This window comes from Fusarium vanettenii, assembly GCF_000151355.1.
Source record: "Fusarium vanettenii 77-13-4 chromosome 5 genomic scaffold NECHAsca_12_chr5_2_0, whole genome shotgun sequence".
Taxonomy (NCBI): domain Eukaryota; kingdom Fungi; phylum Ascomycota; class Sordariomycetes; order Hypocreales; family Nectriaceae; genus Fusarium; species Fusarium vanettenii.
The window spans coordinates 613202-633438 of NW_003315872.1; the positions used below are offsets into that span (position 1 = coordinate 613202).

Genomic DNA, 20237 nt, shown 5'->3' on the forward strand with positions numbered 1-20237 from the left:
GTGAGACCACTAGAAGCGCTAGAACCTTGCTTTTTCCTAGTGGCCGCAAACCCCCCCAACCACGACCACTGATAAGCCCATGCTCCCCCCCGCTGCTTTGGGAGCTTCGTCACGTGTTTTGGCGTCTATGGGCGCTGCGCTAGGGGGATTGCTCCAGGGGCTCATTGGTGCCTGCAGCCGCGTCCCATTCGTGACGGGATGCTCCCACACCCTGCTCCTGTGGATGACGTCCAGCGAAAGACTCTGTTTTTTCTTTACTCCTTCAATCCCTGTAGCCGTGATAAGAAATTCTTGGGCTCGCACGACAGAATCTTCGAGTCGGTCGTGATATTCCGGGCTTCAAGGCTCATGTCTTTCATCCTCGGGGCGGCCTGAAATCGTGGCAAGTCGTCGCACAGACCGGGGACGCTATAACCACTAGGCCAGCCGCCGTTCAGCGTCCAACTTGAGCCTCAACATTGCATTGCCCTTGCAGACGCCCATTCTTTGTCTGACTGCCTGCGTCAACGTTTCTCGCCCTCTCAGCGTCACGATCTGCAGCGCAGCTTGTCTCACTTGCGCAGCGTTCATCTCCTCCACGGCCTCGTAGCCGTCTCCCCAACCGACATCCTCACAACCACGTCCGCCTCGTTTTCATCATGGACGCCGTCGATGTTTCGGAGCACTACGAGGTCAGCACCCACGAGGACACGCCCTCACTCCTTACCATCGTCCTTGACACGAATCCGCGAGCATGGGCTGCTATCGGTAATGCCCTGCCTTTGTCTAGGGCCATCGCAAATATCCTCGTCTTTGTCAACGCCCATCTCGCCTTCAGCAACGCCAACCAGGTCGCCCTCATCGCCGCCCACGTCGACCGCGCACAATGGCTCTACCCGACGCCGCCCAAGCCCACTCGCGACGCCTCAGGAGATGTATCTATGAAGGACGCCGCCCCGTCTCAGACGTCGTCGGCCAACAAGTTCCCCCAGTTTGCGCAGATCGAGGCCGCCGTTTTGGACTCTGTGAGGAAACTCATGGATCAGACGACCGAGGCTGACCTCGCCACCACCACGACACAACTATCAGGGGCATTAACGCTGGCCCTCTGCCACATCAACAAGGCTGCGCAAGCTCTCTGCTCGCCCACCGCCAACCTCGAGGACAACCACAAGGCCACCACCACGGCACCTCCCACCGTACGCGGCCGCATCCTCGTCATCTCCGTGTCCGACTCGGAGCCTTCGCAATACATCCCTACCATGAACGCTGTTTTCGCCGCCGCCCACGCCCAGGTCGCCATCGATACCCTCTCCCTCACCGGCGACCCGACCTTTCTCCAGCAGGCCTGCTTCAACACGGGCGGTACATACCTCGCCGCAACACATCCCCAGGGTCTGCTCACCTATCTCATGTTCGGTCTCATCGCCGATACAGAGGCTCGCGAGGCTCTCGTTGCGCCGACCCATGACACGGTCGACTTTCGCGCGGCGTGCTTCTGCCACGGCCGAGTTGTTGACACTGGCTTTGTCTGTTCCATCTGCCTCAGCATCTTTTGCGAGCTGCCAGAGAATTCCGAGTGCCTTACATGTGGCACGAAATTGTCGCTGGGCAACTACGGCGCCAAGCCCGCCGTCGTGCCTCGGAAGAAGAAGAAGAAGCGGAGAATCGTCAACGGGGGTTCACGGGAAGAGACGGGAAGTGCGACGGGGACACCTCGTCCATGATGAATCACTCCCTATTTTGTATAATAGACCAATTAAAATAATGACGAGATACCTACAACGATTAAGACAGAATAATGCATCTATTCCTGGGCTTCAGGGGCAAACACCACTGACACATTCAAGTGACAACTTGACTTGGAGCAGAACATCAAAACCAAACTTGAGCACATTAAATAAATAAAGCATGCAATGTCTCTAGGGATAGAGGGTATCATATCAAGTCTAGCGATGGAGAAAAAGACTAAACAACCATCCATCTCACCGTAGTAGCCACAGCTTGGCCTCAACCCCATATCGATCAAGCCCTGACAGGAGTCTAATGCCCTCTAAAGTTGCCAAACTCCATATTCCAATCTCAGAAGCCCAAAACTGGCTCAGTCAAAACGAACTTTGCGTCCACCCTTGGCAATCTTAGCACTATCCGGAAGCCGAGACATGGTACAGTTCGGTTGCTTCTCTAAACCACCCATCGAGGCCAAAGCAAACGAGTCAGTGTTGTGGGCAAAGTACAAATAATACCCCATCTGTGTCTTCTTGACAACCATGACACCGATAGCGCCAGCTGAGTGACAGTTCTTGACCCCAGGGTGATTCATGAAGTCGTCGGCGATGAAGGACTCCATGATGGCATCCTCGTCGTCATCCTGAATGTTGACTCCGCCCTTGCCGCGCCTTGTCCCATGATAGATCCTCTCGGCGCATCGTTGGGAGGCCATTGTCGTAGCCATGTGCTCTCCGGTGCCGCTTGTTACGGCGGCAACGCTGATCTGATCTTCATCTTCTTCATCACAAGGGACAACGGCAGTGCCAACTCCAACCAAAGCTGCTGGTCCAAGTCGACCTCGATGCTTCATTCCAATCCCCCCCGAGGACGATCCAGCAGCAATATGACCTCTCTCGTCAATCGCAATGGCACCAATAGTGTCTGTGATGAAGTCCTCGTTCCCAGTCCCAGACCGGAAGCTGTCTTTGATGGATCGAGAGTCGCCCTCTGCTCTCTCATCTGGACTGGAGGGTCGCTTAACTCCGCGAGGACTCGCCAAGTCTTGCTGACCAGCTTCATACTCCCCGAGGTCCATAGGTTTAGCCCGTGATTGTGGCGAAGCAGAACCATCACGGCTCGGAGAATGTTCATGTTGCTTTTGATTGGGCTCTGTGTTTTCCAGATTGGAAGGCTTGTCATCCGTGGCATTTCCTTGGCTGGGCGATCCGGGCTTCCTGGAGATGGGCCTGGAACGAAATGACGATGGCGGTGCGCCCTGTGCACCTCTTGCAACTCCAGCGTAACTCGGCGATAGCCTCTCCGCAGTCGCCCGGACAGAAGACCGACCCACTGTAGGTGCGGCGGTGCCCATGGTTCGAAAGTAACTGGTCGTCGAAGAATTGTCGGTTGAGGGCGTGGTTGTTTCCTGGATCGGAGTGCCCATCCATGGAGAATCAGGCTGCCCCTCGTTCCATGTGCCTGCCATGATAGCTGCTCTGTGATCCCGGGGGAAGGATTGCTGTGGCTTCGGTGTGGAAGCTGTGTCGTACTGACACGGAGGACATCCGATGCTTGTCTCGCCAACCTCTGGAGAAGCCCTCGAGTCCTTTGACTTCGTCTCGGCCCGCTTTAGATCTTCTTGCCAACGTAGGAATCGATCTCGGGCATTCTTGGAAACCATGTACTCATTCGGGCAAGTAACGAGGCCATGTTCTTCAGCAAAGGCCTTGGCGCCTTCTCCGATTAGGGCATTTGGCGGAACTCGACGAAGGCTGAGAGGCTTATTGCTCTTGTCTAGAATCAGCTTGGCGAGGGAAATTGGGTTTCGAATATCTGGGGCGGCATTAGTTATTGTGCCGACATGGATCTGAAAGACGAACTCGGAACGGCACCGCATGCACCGCTACGACCGAGATGATCGACAACAGTGGCATCACACTCTACAACGCCGTCGATGGAGAGGTTGGAACCGTATCCAGCGTTGGTGATTTCCTTATCCTCGAGGATTCGCAGGGCGGCTTCGACTGCTTCGGTAGCCGTGGAACCAGCCTTGAGAAATCTCATTCCCATCTCGGCGGCCCTGCCATCGTCAGTCGAGGTACGCACAAGGAACGATCGAGTAAGCCTCACGCAACACAGGCTTGAAGATGGATGTGTTCATTCTGGTGGCTATGAAATCCAGCCCCTGCATGGACAAAGATTGCAGGTACTGCCTTTGGCTTCTGCCCCATTCGCAGCACGCGATCCAACGCGCCGTCAGTGCCGTGCGGCGTGAGTTCCGAAAAAGCAGAGGCTTCATCGTCATGGCAGTCTGACATTCTTGATCGAATTCATGGGGTAAAGAGCGAATAACGCATGCAATGAGTGGTAAGTTGGTGAGTAAAAGAAAGAGGTGGTGGTGATTCGAGGCGGCCGGGCGAATTGATAGAAGCCCGGCGAGAGCGCGTGGGCGAAGATATGTTAGGAGATTGTAGGTTTTGAAGTTTTGGGCCGAGGGCCTAAAGATGGAAGTTGATGAAAAACCCTATGAGCGAAGAAGCAAGAGCAGGGCGATGGTTATCTATTCACCTTCCACAGCACAGAAAATTATATGGAAGCTGCGCTCGTGCGAGATGCAGGGGATTTCTCAACTCGATGAAAAGGAGTTGCCTAACAATCCATATGCCAGCATCCGTTGATTGTCCAATTCTCCTAACTTGGACGAGGCAAGCTGAGAAAACATGGGCAGAACGATAGCAGGCTTCGCACCGATATATCACTTTTTACCCAATCTAATCTCTTTGCACGCAGCTATTGTTTGCTTTGCCGTGTATTCATTTCATCGCTGCTTCAACCTCTTAGAAATGACGTCGTATCCCAAAGCAGCAAAGTGATCCCCTTTATTGCAGTAACGGGGCGTGAGCCACCGCCAAACGGCGGGGCAGGACCACTTGTCCTACACAGCCACATCTCAAGCCTCACCTCAAGCTTGGGAGCTTCGCAAGGCACGTAACGTAATCCCACCCAACGCAACGACCACCGCCGTCGCCGCCTATCGCATTTCTCCTCGCGGCACGACTCTTGGGTTCTCTCTACCTCTCTATCTGTCTAGTCGTGCGCTCGATCACGCACCCTCTCTCATCATGGCCAACCAAACTCCCGCCGTTGTCATGGACAAGCAAGTCTCACCTCTCCCAGCCCCCGCACTGACGACGACAGCTAACCTCAGCTCACCAGCGGCACGGGTTTCTCCAAGCTAGGTCAGTCACCGCTATACATGCTCTTGGAGCTTTCGATTGTATCTGGGCTGCTTGCTGATGCCTTTTGCAGGTTTCGCCGGTAACGATTCTCCCTCCTTCGTCTTCCCGACCGCGATCGCAACCAAGGGGCCAGCTGGCGGAGCTGGTGGCTCCGGCTCAGGACGACCGGCCGTTGCCAACAAGCCTTCTTTCCTCACCGGAGGTGCTGGACCTGGCGGTCACTTGAGCGCAAAGAGAGGAACTGAGGATCTTGACTTCTTTATCGGTGATGAGGCGATTGCTGCCTCGGGCGGACCAGGTACGCAGCTATTGCGCCCCTGAGAGGTCAATCCGACTGACGGAACCAGGATACGGCCTTCACTATCCCATCCGACACGGCCAAATAGAGAACTGGGTATGTCGCCGAGATATCCGACATGAGCTGGGACTGACCGCCTACAGGACCACATGGAACGGTTCTGGTCCAACTCCATCTTCAAATACCTCCGAGTCGAGCCCGAAGACCACTACTTCCTCCTCACCGAGCCCGTGAGCCTCTCGCCCCTACTTCGAATCCGCCAAGATACTAATTAGGATAGCCCCTGAACCCTCCCGAGAACCGCGAGAACACCGCCGAGATCTTTTTCGAGTCGTTCAACTGTGCCGGCATGTACATCGCCGTCCAGGCCGTCCTCGCCCTGGCTGCTTCTTGGACATCCTCCAAGGTCCAAGATCGATCACTCACCGGAACGGTCATTGACTCTGGTGACGGTGTCACCCACGTTATCCCCGTGGCCGAGGGTTATGTCATTGGATCCTCGATCAAGTCGATCCCCATCGCCGGTCGAGACATCACCTACTTTGTGCAATCCCTGCTCCGAGACCGCGGCGAGCCCGACTCGTCTCTCAAGACTGCCCAGGAGATCAAGGAGGAATACTGCTATGTGTGCCCCGATATCGTCAAGGAGTTTGGCAAATACGACCGAGACCGCACCCGATTCGCCCAGCACGTCGTGTCGCACCCCAATGGCCGCCAGGTCGCCGTCGACGTCGGTTACGAGCGTTTCCTTGCCCCCGAGATCTTTTTCAACCCCGAGATCTACAGCTCCGATTTCCTGACTCCTCTCCCCGTTGTTGTCGATGGTGTCATCCAGCAGTCGCCCATCGATGTTCGACGAGGCCTATACAAGAACATTGTCCTTTCTGGAGGTAGCACGCTATACAAGGATTTCGGCCGACGATTACAGCGAGACATCAAGCAGCTGGTGGATGCCAGAATCCGAGCCAGCGAGGTCCGCAGCGGTGGTGCTCGAAGTGGTGGTCTGGATGTGCAGGTCATTACCCATAAGCGACAGCGACACGGTCCCTGGTTTGGTGGCAGTCTTCTTGGCCAGACGCCCGAGTTCCGATCGTACTGCCATACCAAGGCAGAGGTAAGACGGATGGTATCTTCATGTGTGACAATGGCTAACGATGATTGCAGTACCAAGAATATGGTCCTAGCATTGTGCGGAGATTTGCTCTGCTTGGTGGTCCCGGTGGTTCTTAGAGCAAGGCTGTTAGCTGATAGATGCTTCAAGAAATACTCCCAAACAAGCCCTGGGTTTCACAACAAGGGTCTTTGCAAACACATTGATCTACAGTCTCGATCTCGAGGGACAGGGATAGGCTAAAGATTCAATGTGGTTTTCTCTGTGGGGGTGCAAATGGTGGTGAGGGCGCTCAAAGGCGCTCAGCTCAATCTCAAGTGACAATTATGCCTACCTTAAGCGATGCAACTATGGGTGAAAGAAAGAGATGGTGGCAGCAGGTCTTTGCAGAGTTATTACATTAGTCGTTTTCAAAAACAAACACATTCATGCAGGTGCTGCATTTCCCCGCATCTTGACTCGTATTTGGGGGCTGCCGACGATCGAGACCATAACATTTTCTGTGTCTATCTCGAAGCGTTTTCTCACGAACTGCACCAGTTCAACAATCAATTCTCAACGGCAGGGATATTCATCCTTTGATCGAGACACGGACGTTATAACCAACCTCGTTAAGCGACGTGCAGGTGTTGTTCTAGATGCCCGCCCGAGTGTGCATACAGGAAGAAAAAAAAACGTAGATGGCATGATCTTTCTAGACGTCCCCAAACGTGGGTTGTTCTAGACGTGGCTTGGTGGCGGAGAGGGGGAGGGGTTTGCAGGAGAAGGGTTGCATCCATTCTTTTGTGACGGAGGGGTGACGACCAAAGTTGAAAACCGAGTTAGGATAGTCGATCCTTGAGACCTTTTTTTCTGCCAATTCGATTTGAGTTGTGACGAGTAGACTTGTTCCGGGATGGCCGAGGGGTAAGATGACGACGTGTGTCACTGAGTGGGTGGTGGTGAGGGTTGACATGATCAGATCAGGGACGGAAGAACGACTTGACTCCGAGATGCATGGGAGTTCACGCATCATGTACAAAGAGGAAACCGGCGATATCAGATACGAGTAAGTAACAAGTTGCCCCCAATTAATTGGTACTTCTAGACCCTTTTGCTCTAAACATAGATGACACACATGGCATTTTATTACATGTACTTTTTTTCTCTTCTCTCACCGCAACAAACTAGCAAAGAAAAAAAAAACCGCAAATATCCGTCAGTAGACGTCAAACCACAATCCACCCGTATTCATCCAAACGAACTTCGATTAGTGTCATTGATATTTTGCCAAAAGATGAACATCCCAGCCCACTTAGAAAAAAAAAGTGGCTATCGGTGGATTCTCAGGCACGTGGCTCCGGCGTGGTCGACGACGGCGGCAGTGGGCGGGCATCGAACCATGTGTCGATTTTAGAGTTTGCGCGGGCAGAGTTCGGTCTTTTTGTCAGTTTGAACCTTGGACGGGGATAAGTTCCGGTTTGACGTTTTGGTGGTGTGATGAGGCTGTAGATGTGAATAGTAGTATCAACCTGGGATAGATACTTGCCAGTTGGAATATTGTACAGGTAGTCAGTTTATGCTGTAGTCAGAAAAACATCTTGATCAAACAGTCACTATGTGAAAGAGGCAATCATTTGGTGAATCGGAATCTTTGTTCCGTTATTGATCCTGTGGTACTCATATCACTCATATCCAACCCAATCTCGCACAATCGTGCAAGCAAGCTCAATCTGGCTACTGCTCATCAACACCGCCGCAATTCCAAAACATCAACTCCCGCCCGAACTCCTCTCATTTGCAGGTGGGTCGTCCTGCTTGTTGTTTTTGGGCAAAGTGGCTGGGTTGTTCCACCACTGCCCTGTAGATAGCCGCGCGCTTATCGGCTGGTGTCGACGACGTAGCGACCGGCAATCTTGCCAGCGGTCATGAGGTCGTAGACGCTCTGGAGCTCAGAGAGACCGACAGTCTTGAAGGGGACCTTGATGAGGCCGCGGCGGTAGAACTCGATGGCCTCAGCAGTATCGGCACGGTTGCCGACGTAAGAGCCCTTGATGCTGATCATGCGAACGACAGTGTCGAAGACGGGAGCAGAGAGGCTGGCGTTGGCGGGGAGACCAATGCACACGACGGTACCGCGGCTGCGGACGTACTGGGTAGCCTGCTGGAAGGGCTTCTCCTGGACAGCGACCAGGAGGACGGCGTGGGGGCCCAGGCCGTCGGAGGTAGCGGCCTTGACCTCGGCGACGAGGTTGGAGGACTTGGTGAAGTCGACAAAGGCACTAGCGCCGAGAGACTCGCAGAGAGCCTTCTTGTCATCACCACCATCGATGGCAATGGTGTGGATACCCATAGCCTTAGCATACTGGAGAGCGATGGAGCCGAGACCACCACCAGCACCGACGATGGCGACGGTCTGGCCGGCCTTGACACCGGACTCCTTCAGGCCCTTGTAGACAGTGATACCGGCGCAGAGAATGGGGGAGATGGCCTCGAGGTCGCACTCCTTGGGGATGCGAGCAACGTGGGCAGCCTTGGCGACAGCGTACTGCTGGAAGGAGCCGTCGACGGTGTAACCAGAGAGGAGAGCCTTGGCGCAGAGAGGCTCATCAGAGGTCTGGCAGAAAGAGCACTGAAGGCAAGAGCCGTGGAGCCACTTGATGCCGACGTAGTCACCAATCTCAACATCCTCGACGAGCTGGCCGCGGGAGACGACAACACCGGCACCCTCGTGGCCACCGATGAGAGGCAGCTTGGTGTCAAGGGGCCAGTCACCCATCATGGCGTGGAGATCGGTGTGGCAGACACCGGAGAACTTGACGTTGACGAGGACCTCATCGGGACCGGGCTGGCGGACGGGGACCTGCTGGTACTTGGTGGCTGTAGAGAATGATAGTTAGTATAAGCCTCTAAGAGATGAAGATGTTGCAGTGCGAACGGTGGGGGATCTGTGGGTTGGGTGGGACTCGGGCCAGGAACCCGGGTCTTGGGAACATCTGATATCCAAAAGATATCAGATGGGAAAGAGGCAATTGGGATTGGAACTCGTTGTAGAGCTGAAAGGAAGGGAGGTAAACGTACGACCACCGTTCTTCTCGACGACCTGCGCCCATTGAGTGGTGGGGATCTCGGCGGCCATTTTGGTTGTTGTTGTTGTTTTGTCGTAAAGACGAAAGGTGTTGTAGTTGTTGTTGAGGAGTGTTGGAGAGTTGATTGATGAGCTGGATGAGGATGGAGAGAAAAGATTCGACTTGAGGCCGGAGGAGCAAGAGTTTATATAGATGTTGGACGGGCGATCCGGAGTGAAGGGTCTACCATAGACGGATCCCTAGTGCGTATACGGGACTCGGGCCTAAACCGTATGATGGATCAACGGGGCAGGGATGGGTGTCTGGATGCAAGGTCTCAAGCCTCATCTTCGCGGCCGCGGGGGAGAGGGAGTGGGAGAAGCCATGAGGAAGGGTGTGTGATGAAAGGAGTCGAGTCAACGTGAGTCTACCGCACGCATCGAACCTGAGCTCAGAACGAGGGCCAAGGGGAGGAGCCACTTCGGCTGCACGGGGGATCCGCATTTTGGGCCATGGCCATGGGTAGTTGGACTTTGTTTTCGGATGCGGCGACGGTACAAGTGTGAGAGCAAATGCCAGTAGTGGCGTTATTGGTGGTGGAGGGTGGAGGTTGCTGTCGAGGTGTTGCTAGAATGCCGTCTCCTCATGACGCCTACTACTACAGTGAGTGCTCGCTGGGAAAACCCCGCTCCGGCCGGACATCGACTTCCCCTCACCAGCCAGCGGGTGCGGCTGGACGCGCGCTAGAGCCAGAGGAGAGAGAGAGACATGGGGCTAGCGCGAATTTCAGGCGTTTGTACCTCGAGGAGAAAAGGTACCTACATCCGCAGGCCCATGGCAACAGAAACAAGGGACAAGATGTGTGTGTATGTAATTTGGGGTGTGTGAGGTAAAAGATTGGATCTCAGCCTTGACGAGGACGAGGATGGCATTGAGCATCTATGACTATCCAAGTGTCGTGATATTCGTGTCGCTAACCTCCGTCATGGCACGTCAGCTGCTTTTGCGGCCCTTTTTCTACACCGGACATTGGCCTCCCGTCCTGACATCCCATGTCAAAGAACCTTACCCAGAAAAAAAAACAAGCTATGCCTACCAGATTGTCTGCTCAGATAGCAAATGTGATAACGAGACAACTTCCACCACCGCGGTAACCTCGGATCTCCCCATCAGAGCCCTACCTGAACTTACGGTCCGCAAGCCGGTTTGCAGATTGCCCATCCCAACATGAGATTTCTTCATCACAGCTGACCAGGTCCTCCTGATACAGCAGAGCCCTGCGAGCTCGCTACCTACCTACGTAACGAGAAGCTCGGTGGCCTGCGTAGTATGGCGCCTAATGCTCCGAACCCACGCGTTTCCAAGGCTGGCGCCGCTTCCATGACCCCTAGCTTCTCATCACCACGCACCTCCGTCGAGCCATGTGGAAAGCTCCAACCGCCCATTGCATCCCATAGGTCCCACGAGGCTGGGGTGGCTGTTGGCAGCGGCTCCGTACCTACGTAAGTGTGCCATCTCCTGGTCTGGTCCTCCCTTTTTTTTTGTGCCTCATTCTCCATTCATGCAGTGAGGATGGATTAGACGCCCCAATTCTGCCAACTTGCCCCATTCGGCATCAAGGAACTGCCGATGTGCATGGCTATTTCCATCTTTGTGGACACTTGCGAGGAAAAGAGTGAGAGAAAAATGTCCTAGCATCTTTAAGCCCCGTTGGAATTGACGCATCAATGCCTCGACTTTGTTGTCATGTTTTTTACTTTGTTGGTGGGCGGTTGGTGTAAGTGGGATGGAATGAGGCCCAAGATCTCGTTGTTTCGCGTTATTCAGGGCCGAGGTCGGCGTTATTGCACCCGCTGACTTTCAACTGGTAATTGGAGGGGCAGGCAGGAGCTACTGCCATGATTCCGTCAAAGCTTCTTTCCGTCTAGAAGCCAACTCAATCCTGACGTTACAGCCTCTTACAACAATCTAGGAAGGAAGGCAAAGGTCAGAAAAAGAAACAAAAATATTGATGTCAACCTCCACTATTTTTTTTTCTTGTCAACCTCCACTACTGCATTTCAATGCACGCACGCATACTCTGGCAACGCCCCTCAAGAGACAACCTAGACTGGGTATCAGATCCGTGTGTCAAGTCAAGGACTGCGCCCCCATCCGTTGTCGTGTCAGCATCCTCATCGAATCGTCGTGACCAGTACCTGTGTTTCACTCCCTCCGTTCCACCGCTCTGGACTTCATGACAAACGTACCCAGCTACATACGCAGCTCCGCGTCCTCTAGGCTGGGCAGAGATCCAGTCCGCAAAGTACGGGGTAAGGCATGGATGCGTGGAGAGCGACTCATCGTCCATGCAACCTCCCTTTCGCCGGCAGCGAGTCAACGGCGCTAGCTCTCGCTCGAAAGGAGCTCTTGAGGGGAATTGTGATGGGCGACTACTCCGTACACTCTGCTGCTGCGCCCAGAGCTCCGTTCAGTTACACTGACAAGAACTTACCCCAAAAGACGGTATGGGCAACCGATAAAACAAGTGCCACCTGTGTCTGCTGTGTCGAATTACTGGACGTCGTACTAAGGTCTTGTGCAGGAGTGGAGCTGAAGGCGAACACGCGAGGGCCAAAAGGGCGCCGGCATGGGAGGCGTTTGTCAACGACTCGAGGCATCTCGCTCTTCCCCGCACTCGAGAACCCCCAGCCAGCAACACCCAGGCAAGCATTGGGAGCATGGACGTCCGGTCTCACTAGGCACATGCCCCCCATCCTCCCCAGGATGTGTGTGTGCCGTAATACAGCCTAGCCCACCAACTGCTGCGCTGCTAGCACCACGCGATGGACAGGCAGCTTCGGATCCGTGATGCTACATGAGTTTCAACAGGAGGGATCTGCCACCCAACAGACTTTTTCCTACATACAGACAGCGCCGTCTCCAAGCCCATCGACGCCCGCGGGGGAGCCGTGCTGCTTTCTCTGGGGTCATCCCAGTCGGTTGGACGGAGGCCTGGAAGCAAATGCGGGGAAGCCCGGCCAGTGCAGAGTGACACTGAGAGCGGTGCTTGACTCGGAGCCCCCTGCGCCCTGCGTCGCTGCTGCTACTGTACCGTACAGGCTCTGGATCTGGACCCCAGAGAAGCCTTGCAAGGACCGCCAGAGGGCCCTCAATGTGGCCCCAGGTGGTGGCGGGTCAGGCCGATGGTGAGACGGCTTTTGGGGTTAGCCTCGCTCATGTTCAAGATCGCCCTCAGATCTACGGTACGCACACGCACCCAGAAGGAAAAAACACGTACCCAGCCGTGCAAGGGAGAGCTCTCAGGTACCTGATTTCCAGAAGGTACGTGCCCTCGGCCCTGGGTGCAGACGTGGAGACGAGGTTTGCTCAGCGGGCATGGGGAGCTTTGGATCTTGGTCAGATGACCTTCAAGCTTTCTCCAAGCGGCTCAGGTCAGTGGGCGAAGGCAGCTGCTTGCCTATTTTCCGTCCCTTCATCTAAACTAAAGTCAGCGCTTCCCGTTCGGGCTCCGGGTGGCCGGACGTTGTTCGTTCGTGGCTACTGATGGTTCCATGCCTACAAGCCCCAAGCCCCAAGCTTCCATTGCATCCCGCCATGAGTGAGATCTCCATGACATTTGCGGATAGATGTACCTCTTGGACGAAAGCTACAACGAGCTCTCCCAGGACACTTGCTCAACGCGTCGTGTCCGGATCTCAATGTTCGGTCCTCAATGGCACGTCCCTGCACGGTCTGTGATGCCCTTGTTCGTTTCAAGGGTCTGACCTGAGATGCACCTCGCGGTAGGTCCTCCAGTCCCAGCTTCCTCTCCCATTCCCCGGGCTTTGGCAGCTGGTTGATTGGACGCTGGTAGAGTGGCAACATCTGATCTTCTTCCAGATTGTTGAGGGTCCACCCGTGGGTGATTCTGTCACGGCTGCAGAGATGCATCTCGTCCCTTCAACCCGATTGATTCCCATGTCTGCTGTTTCCCCGCGTCTCCGGACTGGAGGGAGATTTGGGCATGAGCTTTTTTCCCCAGCCCCTGACTGACGCGGAATTGGGAGTGCGTGGTCAGTGTAAGTGGGTTCATTCACATGGAGGTCTAGTAAGTACCTGTTCGTTTCCCCTCACGACTAATCTCACGGAGATGCAGCTAGGTGACCCCCCAAAGGTGGAACTACGGGCCAGTGAGGAGCCGGAGGATGGGGCGAGCCCGTTTTGCAAGCCATGTTGTTAGCCAGAAGGACCAGAACCAGAAGCCGGATCTAGCATCCATCACGACCAGTCGTCGACTCGAAGGCCTCGATGGTCATGATTTCTGGGGCAGCGGGCGGGGAGGGTCTGTGTGTTTCCAGGGCCTCCGCGTTTTTTCCAAGACCAAAAGCCGCGCTTATCCCTTTGAGCCCGTCATCAGGCCCGTGCTAACCCCCGTCGAGGCTCCGTAGGGGCGATGCTAATGGCATCCACTGCGGCTCCGCAGCTTGACTTGCATGAGCCGCAATTGTCTTCCCCGCATTCGACGTAGCGGCACGCCCCCCAGGGGACGCCCCCAGGGGGAAGTGGTGAATTCCCTTCCCACCGGCGCCGTCTGTGATACGGGGCCCCGGACTTGAACATCAGTTGGGGCACCCGGGGATGCCTCATGAGAGCTTTTTTTCGGCCTGGGGAAGGGTAGGGAACCAGCAGGAGCTTTCTTGGGCTCAGGCCGCTTAGGCGTCCTTACGTGCCATGCCCGATTGACGACGTCGTGACTATGATCACACGTTTCCGCCGGCCCATGGGGATATCTGAGATCAAGTCCCTCGAGTCCGGGGCAGCCTGACCTGGCTTGATTCCCCAGGCTTGCCTAGGTAGGCATTTCTTGGGGTTGTACGCGCATCATCATTGGCTGTGGCGTCTGACCTCGCCTGATGAACATGAACCGTCGCTGGAGCCAGCAAGCTTCTGTCCGAGAGAGGGGTTGACATGACAGTCCGGGGATCAGGAAGCTCGAGTTGTTCTCGTGGAAGTTGATTTCCTTCATCACATGGTTGGCATGTTGTTTCTGGCGGTTCCTGTTTTTCTCATTCCTGCACATCTCTTGTTTCTGTGTCGCGGCAAAGGCGGGCGCAGATTCAGCCATCATGACTTTTCTCAGCCCATTTGTGGGGTTACACATTACAAGCCCTCGTGCCATGAGCTCTTCTCTCAGCCGAGTTCCTGAAATTTCTGTCAAAGACCGGGATTCTGCAGGGGAAAGGAGCATTCTCGGCATTCATCTTTTTTGTTTTGGGTGCCTCTTTGACACACTGCATCATGGAGGAGTTGGGTTGTTTGACCAACTCTTGCCTCTTTTCTCTTGCTTCTTTTTCCTTCGCAACGCCCAGGAGAGCAAAGACATACGACTGTGTCCAGTTCGCCCATGCTTCATAGACCACTGCTATGCTTGTGTCAGTCTGAGGAGCTTTCAATCTGCGGCGCTTGCCAGGATCTCCTTGCCCGCGGCGGCAACTGAAGGCGACGCAAGGTCCGAGCTGCGATACACGACATACAACAAGACACACGTCAGCAAGATGCATAGTCAAGCTGTGCAGCAATTGAGGGGCTATGTTGGCAGTAGTGATACAGCCAACAGTTTGCATTGATATGTATAAACCGGGTCAAAAACAGAATCTCCTCCCGCATTCCCTTCCTTTGGCAGGGCCGCAAAACACCGAAACTATTCCCAAGCGCTTGCAAAGCTAACAGATATTCAGATGGATCATTTTTGTCTCGCTTCCCTCCTCTCGGCTCGCCTCGGCTCGCATTGCATTATGGAAGCACTCAGGCAGCGGCGGGAACCTCGATCGACTGCTCGACACCATCGGCGGTGGCCGAGTTGATCTTCTTGCCAGTCTTGGCAATCTTGGTGAGGACGGTCTCGTAGGGCAGGGCGGTGATGACCTTGGCGGTCTGGTTCTCGAGGGAGACCTCGTAGCTGTCGACGCCTAGACGCGGGGTAATGTCAGCTCCTGGATTGAAGCAGCGGCATGCATGGCGCTATGGTGAAGAGCTGTCTGGGCAGGCAGAGGGTAACATACCGTCGAGCTTCTTGAGGACGCGGTCGATAGCGCCAGAGCAGCCGCCGCAGCTCATGGTGACGTTGAACTCGTAGGTGTGGGCGTCGGCCATTGTGATGGTTGGTGATTGGAGATGGTGGGGTATCAAAGGGAAAGTGATGCAAGATTACCGAGTGTTGTTGAAGATTGGAATGGGAAATCGCGTAGATGTGGTCGTCGAGGTGGTTTTGTAGGTTGTGTAGAGTTGTAATACGGTGAGTTGCTGACAATAGAGGCGACGGTGAATTAATAATGGCTGGCTGGGTTGGGCTGGCTCGGCGGCGGCTGGGCGCCTTTTTTGCGTTTTCCGTCCCGCGATAATTGCGCAATTGGGGAGGAGGCGCCCCGTTCAAGCCGGCCGAGGTTCCGCCAATTCCAGATCAAGAAGGGAAATGAAATGAGAATAGACGCTGATAAAAAATTATGAAACTTGCTCAAGACACGGGGGAATTATCTGAAACATGCTCTTGTTTGCAATTCTTCCGACGCTGGCCGTTTCCATACTTTTTTTCTCATTTGTAAGTAAGGAGGCAATTGACATCGTGTTGCTGTGTTACCAATTGTTGCTTTGAGGCTATACGCTAAGCTTACAACATGTCGATCTTGCATCTCTCGTCATCTTAGTTGACAATGCCACAACCACGACATCTATTTAGAGAAGAGGACAGATTTTGTCTTGTCTGAATTGCGTCTTGCTACTAGAGTCCGAGCGCCGATAGCCGAGTTGAGCTCATCATCGTGATGGTTGATGTCAACTACCCTAGAGCGTCAAGTTGACAACTTTAGAATTGCGAATGAATAGATATATCTAGTAAATCATGTGACGAATAGATTCGGAATTATATTATCTATCGTGCATATTTACCTTGGCGTCATAAACTCTCAGTAAACTCGGCACCTGCCGAATCGTTAACCCATGCAGAAGCCATCCCGGGTGTATTTCCTCGAGAAAGCTACATTTGAATCTCCGACCAGACACCAACCGGACATCAATATCTCTACACTGACATTCTATCCCAACACACCTATCGTGCACACGCCTCTCAAGGGGGAAAAAAAGCAAGAATGGGCTGATTCAACTACCGGCGCTAAAAAGGGGACTTCGGAAAGCTCTGACCCGAGCCAGCATTTCATCATCACCTCACTTCACTTCCCGTATTAAACCTCGCAAGAATCCAACGGAGGAGGGATGCCGCATAAGTTGGGTGACGAAAGAAAGAAGCTCTGCGGATATGTAGCCGCACACACACACGTCGGGATAGCAAGTACTGCGTGGGAGGCTCTAACGGGTGACAGCCCTACGACAGGTGATGCACAACGGTTTGTATCGCCATCAGCCGCATTTCAGCCTCATGGGTATTAACCCACGAGGGTTCGATATCAAAAGCACCCCTTTCCCCTGCGAGTCTCGCCACATGTCACTTGCTCCACCGAGATGACGCTTCGAGAAGAAAAGCTATAGGTGTACATCGAACACACCTCGCTGTGCCCCTAGGTTACCTACCTAGCGTGAGCGGATATCTGGCCGAATAGCCTCAAGTACGCTCAGGTGATCTGATCTTTTTTCTTTATACCATGAACCCTCCGGATGCCACCGCTAACAAAAAGAAACCCGGCGCTGTGGTCGCGGGACTCCGGGCAGTTTCTCGGCGAAACCGGTTTTTCTCAACGGAGCGGACTCGGCCTTCCGCTTTGTTGCTCTGTGTGTCATATCTATCGGGTCTGGGTTTCTGACGAGGCAAATATCACCGGAGTGGTATGATGGAGAGCCGTCGCTACCGAAGGGAAGGAATCAAACGGTCTGAAGATCATTCTGCAACGGGCCTCGCCGGGCTCGTTACGAATACTTTTCGGTTATTCGACATGCCCAAGGTCTTATCTTTCGGTGTGTGCGCGTGTGGTTTGCTGTTTTTTAGCCGGTGGGTGGGATATAGTGACGAGTCACATAATGGTTCATGTCGCCACGATGAGGATGGGGTTTGTTCATCTCTTGTCATGGGTAAAGTTGGACAAATGCCATGTTGGGATTCGATATGCGTTTGATCGGCAGAGTCTGTTCTGATCTGATCCAAAGGGACACATTCATCCTATGCCATGATGGCTCACCAAGGCCGTTGTTGCCTTGGAACCTCGGCGACTCTCACGTTGATGCGAGGCATCTTTACACCCCCTTCGTCGTCTACCATGTCATCGTCTACTTCGGTCGTTGCCCACACACTGTCCATCTCATCCATCCACTCCTCGAGCTCCCCCTCCTCAACAAACTCTCGCTCCGTGTCGGTGTCGACGTGCTTCATGCGCACCGTCTCGCCTGGGGAAGGCAGAGACACAATCTCCACCCGCGGATGCGCTTCGATCCCGGCCACGTCGTCGTCCTCGGCTGGGATCGAGTCCGGGTCCCTGGGTAAGTCGTCCCAGACGACGTAGATGGCTCGTAGGTTCCTGGCCCACGCCATGATGCACGCTAGGTTTGGGATGCTGTAGTAGGCGGTAAAAGCTGGCACGGCTAGGTTCCCGACGTCGCTGCAAAGGGGACGATTTCCGCCAGCTTCATAGTCGCGCTCCATGTGGTCGATAAAGTCATACCAGCTGTCGCGCGGCACGTACAGCATGTCGCGGTCGCGATCAAACTCGCGTACGAGCGTCATGCCCGGCGCGTCATTGTCTCCCTCAGGGTCGTGAAACTGCTTGATCGCCTTGTTCTCCTTAATCCAGCGATGAGCGGCCTTGCGTGACTCGTAGCATACAAACAAGGCCACAGGAGTCGGCATTTGTATTGGAGCTGGTGGCATTCCCGGGACGAGGTAGTGCATCAGCCATCTGTCTCCAAACACGTGGAGGGTGCCATTGTCTTGGCATGTGACCTCCCAGATTCTGTAGCGGAGCTCTTTTGGGAGCTTGTTGAAGAGGTGGAATTGGTTCATCTTGAGGTGAGTTTTGAGTTTGAGTTGGTGATGGTGTTGAAGAGAAGAGGAAGAGAAGTCAGATTGATGGAGGGGCAGGTCGAGACGCGGTTCCGTAACGTGGCGTCTATACCTACGCCAAGTCATCTCCCTTGATTTGAAGTGATGATATTGTGATAGATTGGCAATTTAATTGTGATTACAAGTTGCCAGGGAATAAACTGTCCCTTGCAGGTTGGCTGTTCCATAGGAGGACATGATACAACAACCCGAGACGTTCGGCGTATAGTCTGGCTATTATTCACGAGCAGCAATCTCAGGTCAACATGGATAACTCGGAGTGAATGTTGGTAATCACATCCCAACTCACATATACATGAATCTCACACCTAAAACCTCGACTCAACCTTCTTAAGCGTGTCCTGCAGCGCCCACTCACTCCTGCTGGCCTTGCTCCTCACAGCATCAGCCTGCTCCTCAGTGAACCCCCTCGCCTCAACCGCAGGGTTATATCCCAACTTGTTCTTCTGTCCGACCGTGTTCGAGTCAACCACCGGCGCCGTCTTTCCATCAGCTCTCTTATACACCGTCACGACCACTGCACCGCCCAGACCAAGGTTATGCTGAAGACAGTACTTTGTCTCTGGGACGGCGCGGTTGTTGGCCCAGCCTCGGAGATGCCACACCAGCTCTGCGCACTGAGCTATGCCCGTTGCACCGAGGGGATGACCCTTGGAGATGAGTCCGCCTGAAGGGTTGACTACGTACTTGCCACCGTACGTGATGTCGCCTGCTCGGACGAGCTCGTGGGCTTTGCCCTTGTCGCAGAGACCTAGGGCGTCGAGGACGATCATTTCGTTGGCGCTGAAACAGTCGTGAAGTTCGACGACTTGAACGTCTCGAGCTGAAATGCCTGCTTGTTGTGTCGCCTCCTTTACTGCTCGCTGTGTCATCTCGTAACCCATAAGGTCAATAGCGCTTCGAGAGAACAAGCTCGGTGCATCAGTTGCAAGACACTGGCCAGCGATTTCGATAGCCTGTTCACGAAGATGCGGTCGAGCCTTGAGGAAGGCTTCAGAGACGATGATGGCTGCGGCGCCACCGTCTGAAGTTGGGCAACACTGTAGTTTCGTCAGGGGTTCGTGGATCATGGCCGCCTCGAGGATCTGCTCCTTTGTGTAGACCTGCTGGAACTGCGAGTAGGGGTTATTGGGCGAGTGTGCGTGGTTGACTCGTGCAATCTCTGCAAAGTCCTCTGCCTTGGCACCGTACCTGACAGCGTTAGCAGTCATGTTTACCTTGTTTATGGAAAGTTGCTCACTTCTCCATGTACTCTCTTCCAGCGTTGCCAAACATCTGAGCTGCACCGGGAGCGTTGGTGACACCCCTCGTCTCAGCCATCATCTTTGTCGTCGCCCCCAATGGATTCGCCCTATCTTTAAAGAACGACTGTAGACTTCCTGGCATCATCTTTTCAAACCCAACAACCATGACACAATCCGCGGCACCGTGCTGCACGAGTGTGCGCGCCATGTTAAGTCCGGTACTCCCGGTGGAGCAGTTATTGTTGACGTTGTACACAGGAATTCCCGTCAAGCCGAACTGGTAGAAGACGCGTTGGCCGCAGGTGCTGTCGCCGTAGCAGTAGCACGCCACACCTTGATCGACATCGTCGTAGTTGATCTTTGCGTCCAAGAGGGCCTTGACGCCGGCCTCGAAGCCGAGCTCGGTGTAGTCGACTTTTCCGCGGGGCTTGATGAACTTTGTCATGCCCACGCCCAAGACGTAGGCGGATGATTTCTTGGAAGGCATATTGTGTGTTGAGTAAAGCACTTGCTTTGTATATCACTAGAGTTTTGTAAAAGAGAAAAGAGTGAGTTGTACAAGT

The 20237-nt window shown here is 54.2% G+C and overlaps 7 protein-coding genes across 7 annotated transcripts; 2 read left to right on the top strand and 5 right to left on the bottom strand.

The window, feature by feature from the left end:
- Positions 1 to 638: 638 nt before the first annotated feature.
- On the top strand, positions 639 to 1706 carry NECHADRAFT_40276 (uncharacterized protein; the record flags this gene model as incomplete). The annotated part of the gene is made up of 1 exon (XM_003047936.1): positions 639 to 1706. The coding sequence occupies one exon, from the start codon at positions 639 to 641 to the stop codon at positions 1704 to 1706; it is 1068 nt and encodes a 355-aa protein (XP_003047982.1).
- Positions 1707 to 2080: 374 nt separating this feature from the next.
- Positions 2081 to 3920, bottom strand: NECHADRAFT_40402 (uncharacterized protein; the record flags this gene model as incomplete). Its single annotated transcript, XM_003048119.1, has 4 exons — positions 2081 to 2825; positions 2952 to 3522; positions 3570 to 3769; positions 3820 to 3920. The coding sequence occupies 4 exons, from the start codon at positions 3918 to 3920 to the stop codon at positions 2081 to 2083; spliced, it is 1617 nt and encodes a 538-aa protein (XP_003048165.1).
- An 891-nt stretch (positions 3921 to 4811) lies between these two features.
- On the top strand, positions 4812 to 6770 carry ARP2109 (Actin-related protein, ARP3 class; the record flags this gene model as incomplete). The annotated part of the gene is made up of 7 exons (XM_003047937.1): positions 4812 to 4850; positions 4898 to 4928; positions 4999 to 5226; positions 5276 to 5322; positions 5370 to 5456; positions 5507 to 6340; positions 6391 to 6770. The coding sequence occupies 7 exons, from the start codon at positions 4812 to 4814 to the stop codon at positions 6454 to 6456; spliced, it is 1332 nt and encodes a 443-aa protein (XP_003047983.1). The 3' UTR covers positions 6457 to 6770.
- A 676-nt stretch (positions 6771 to 7446) lies between these two features.
- NECHADRAFT_69038 (uncharacterized protein) lies at positions 7447 to 9539 on the bottom strand. The gene is made up of 2 exons (XM_003048120.1): positions 9398 to 9539; positions 7447 to 9196 (listed from the first exon to the last, which is right to left on the bottom strand). The coding sequence occupies exons 1-2, from the start codon at positions 9453 to 9455 to the stop codon at positions 8196 to 8198; spliced, it is 1059 nt and encodes a 352-aa protein (XP_003048166.1). The 5' UTR covers positions 9456 to 9539; the 3' UTR covers positions 7447 to 8195.
- Positions 9540 to 14923: 5384 nt separating this feature from the next.
- On the bottom strand, positions 14924 to 15700 carry NECHADRAFT_102614 (uncharacterized protein). The gene is made up of 2 exons (XM_003048121.1): positions 15429 to 15700; positions 14924 to 15335 (listed from the first exon to the last, which is right to left on the bottom strand). Exons 1-2 carry the CDS (start codon positions 15517 to 15519, stop codon positions 15172 to 15174), a joined length of 255 nt encoding a protein of 84 aa, XP_003048167.1. The 5' UTR covers positions 15520 to 15700; the 3' UTR covers positions 14924 to 15171.
- A 1848-nt stretch (positions 15701 to 17548) lies between these two features.
- Positions 17549 to 18370, bottom strand: NECHADRAFT_80030 (uncharacterized protein; the record flags this gene model as incomplete). Its single annotated transcript, XM_003048122.1, has 1 exon — positions 17549 to 18370. One exon carries the CDS (start codon positions 18368 to 18370, stop codon positions 17549 to 17551), a length of 822 nt encoding a protein of 273 aa, XP_003048168.1.
- A 368-nt stretch (positions 18371 to 18738) lies between these two features.
- On the bottom strand, positions 18739 to 20161 carry NECHADRAFT_80031 (uncharacterized protein; the record flags this gene model as incomplete). The annotated part of the gene is made up of 2 exons (XM_003048123.1): positions 18739 to 19621; positions 19671 to 20161. The coding sequence occupies 2 exons, from the start codon at positions 20159 to 20161 to the stop codon at positions 18739 to 18741; spliced, it is 1374 nt and encodes a 457-aa protein (XP_003048169.1).
- Between the last annotated feature and the right edge of the window lie 76 nt (positions 20162 to 20237).

Bases quoted from the DNA above. Each gene is read 5' to 3' on its own strand.
- NECHADRAFT_69038 (XM_003048120.1), bottom strand. From the start codon at position 9,455: ATGGCCGCCGAGATCCCCACCACTCAATGGGCGCAGGTCGTCGAGAAG. The intron at 9,197-9,397 runs GTACGTTTACCT...CATTCTCTACAG, and splicing joins CGTCGAGAAGAACGGTGGTC to CCACCAAGTACCAGCAGGTC.
- NECHADRAFT_102614 (XM_003048121.1), bottom strand. From the start codon at position 15,519: ATGGCCGACGCCCACACCTACGAGTTCAACGTCACCATGAGCTGCGGC. The intron at 15,336-15,428 runs GTATGTTACCCT...CCCCGCGTCTAG, and splicing joins CGTCCTCAAGAAGCTCGACG to GCGTCGACAGCTACGAGGTC.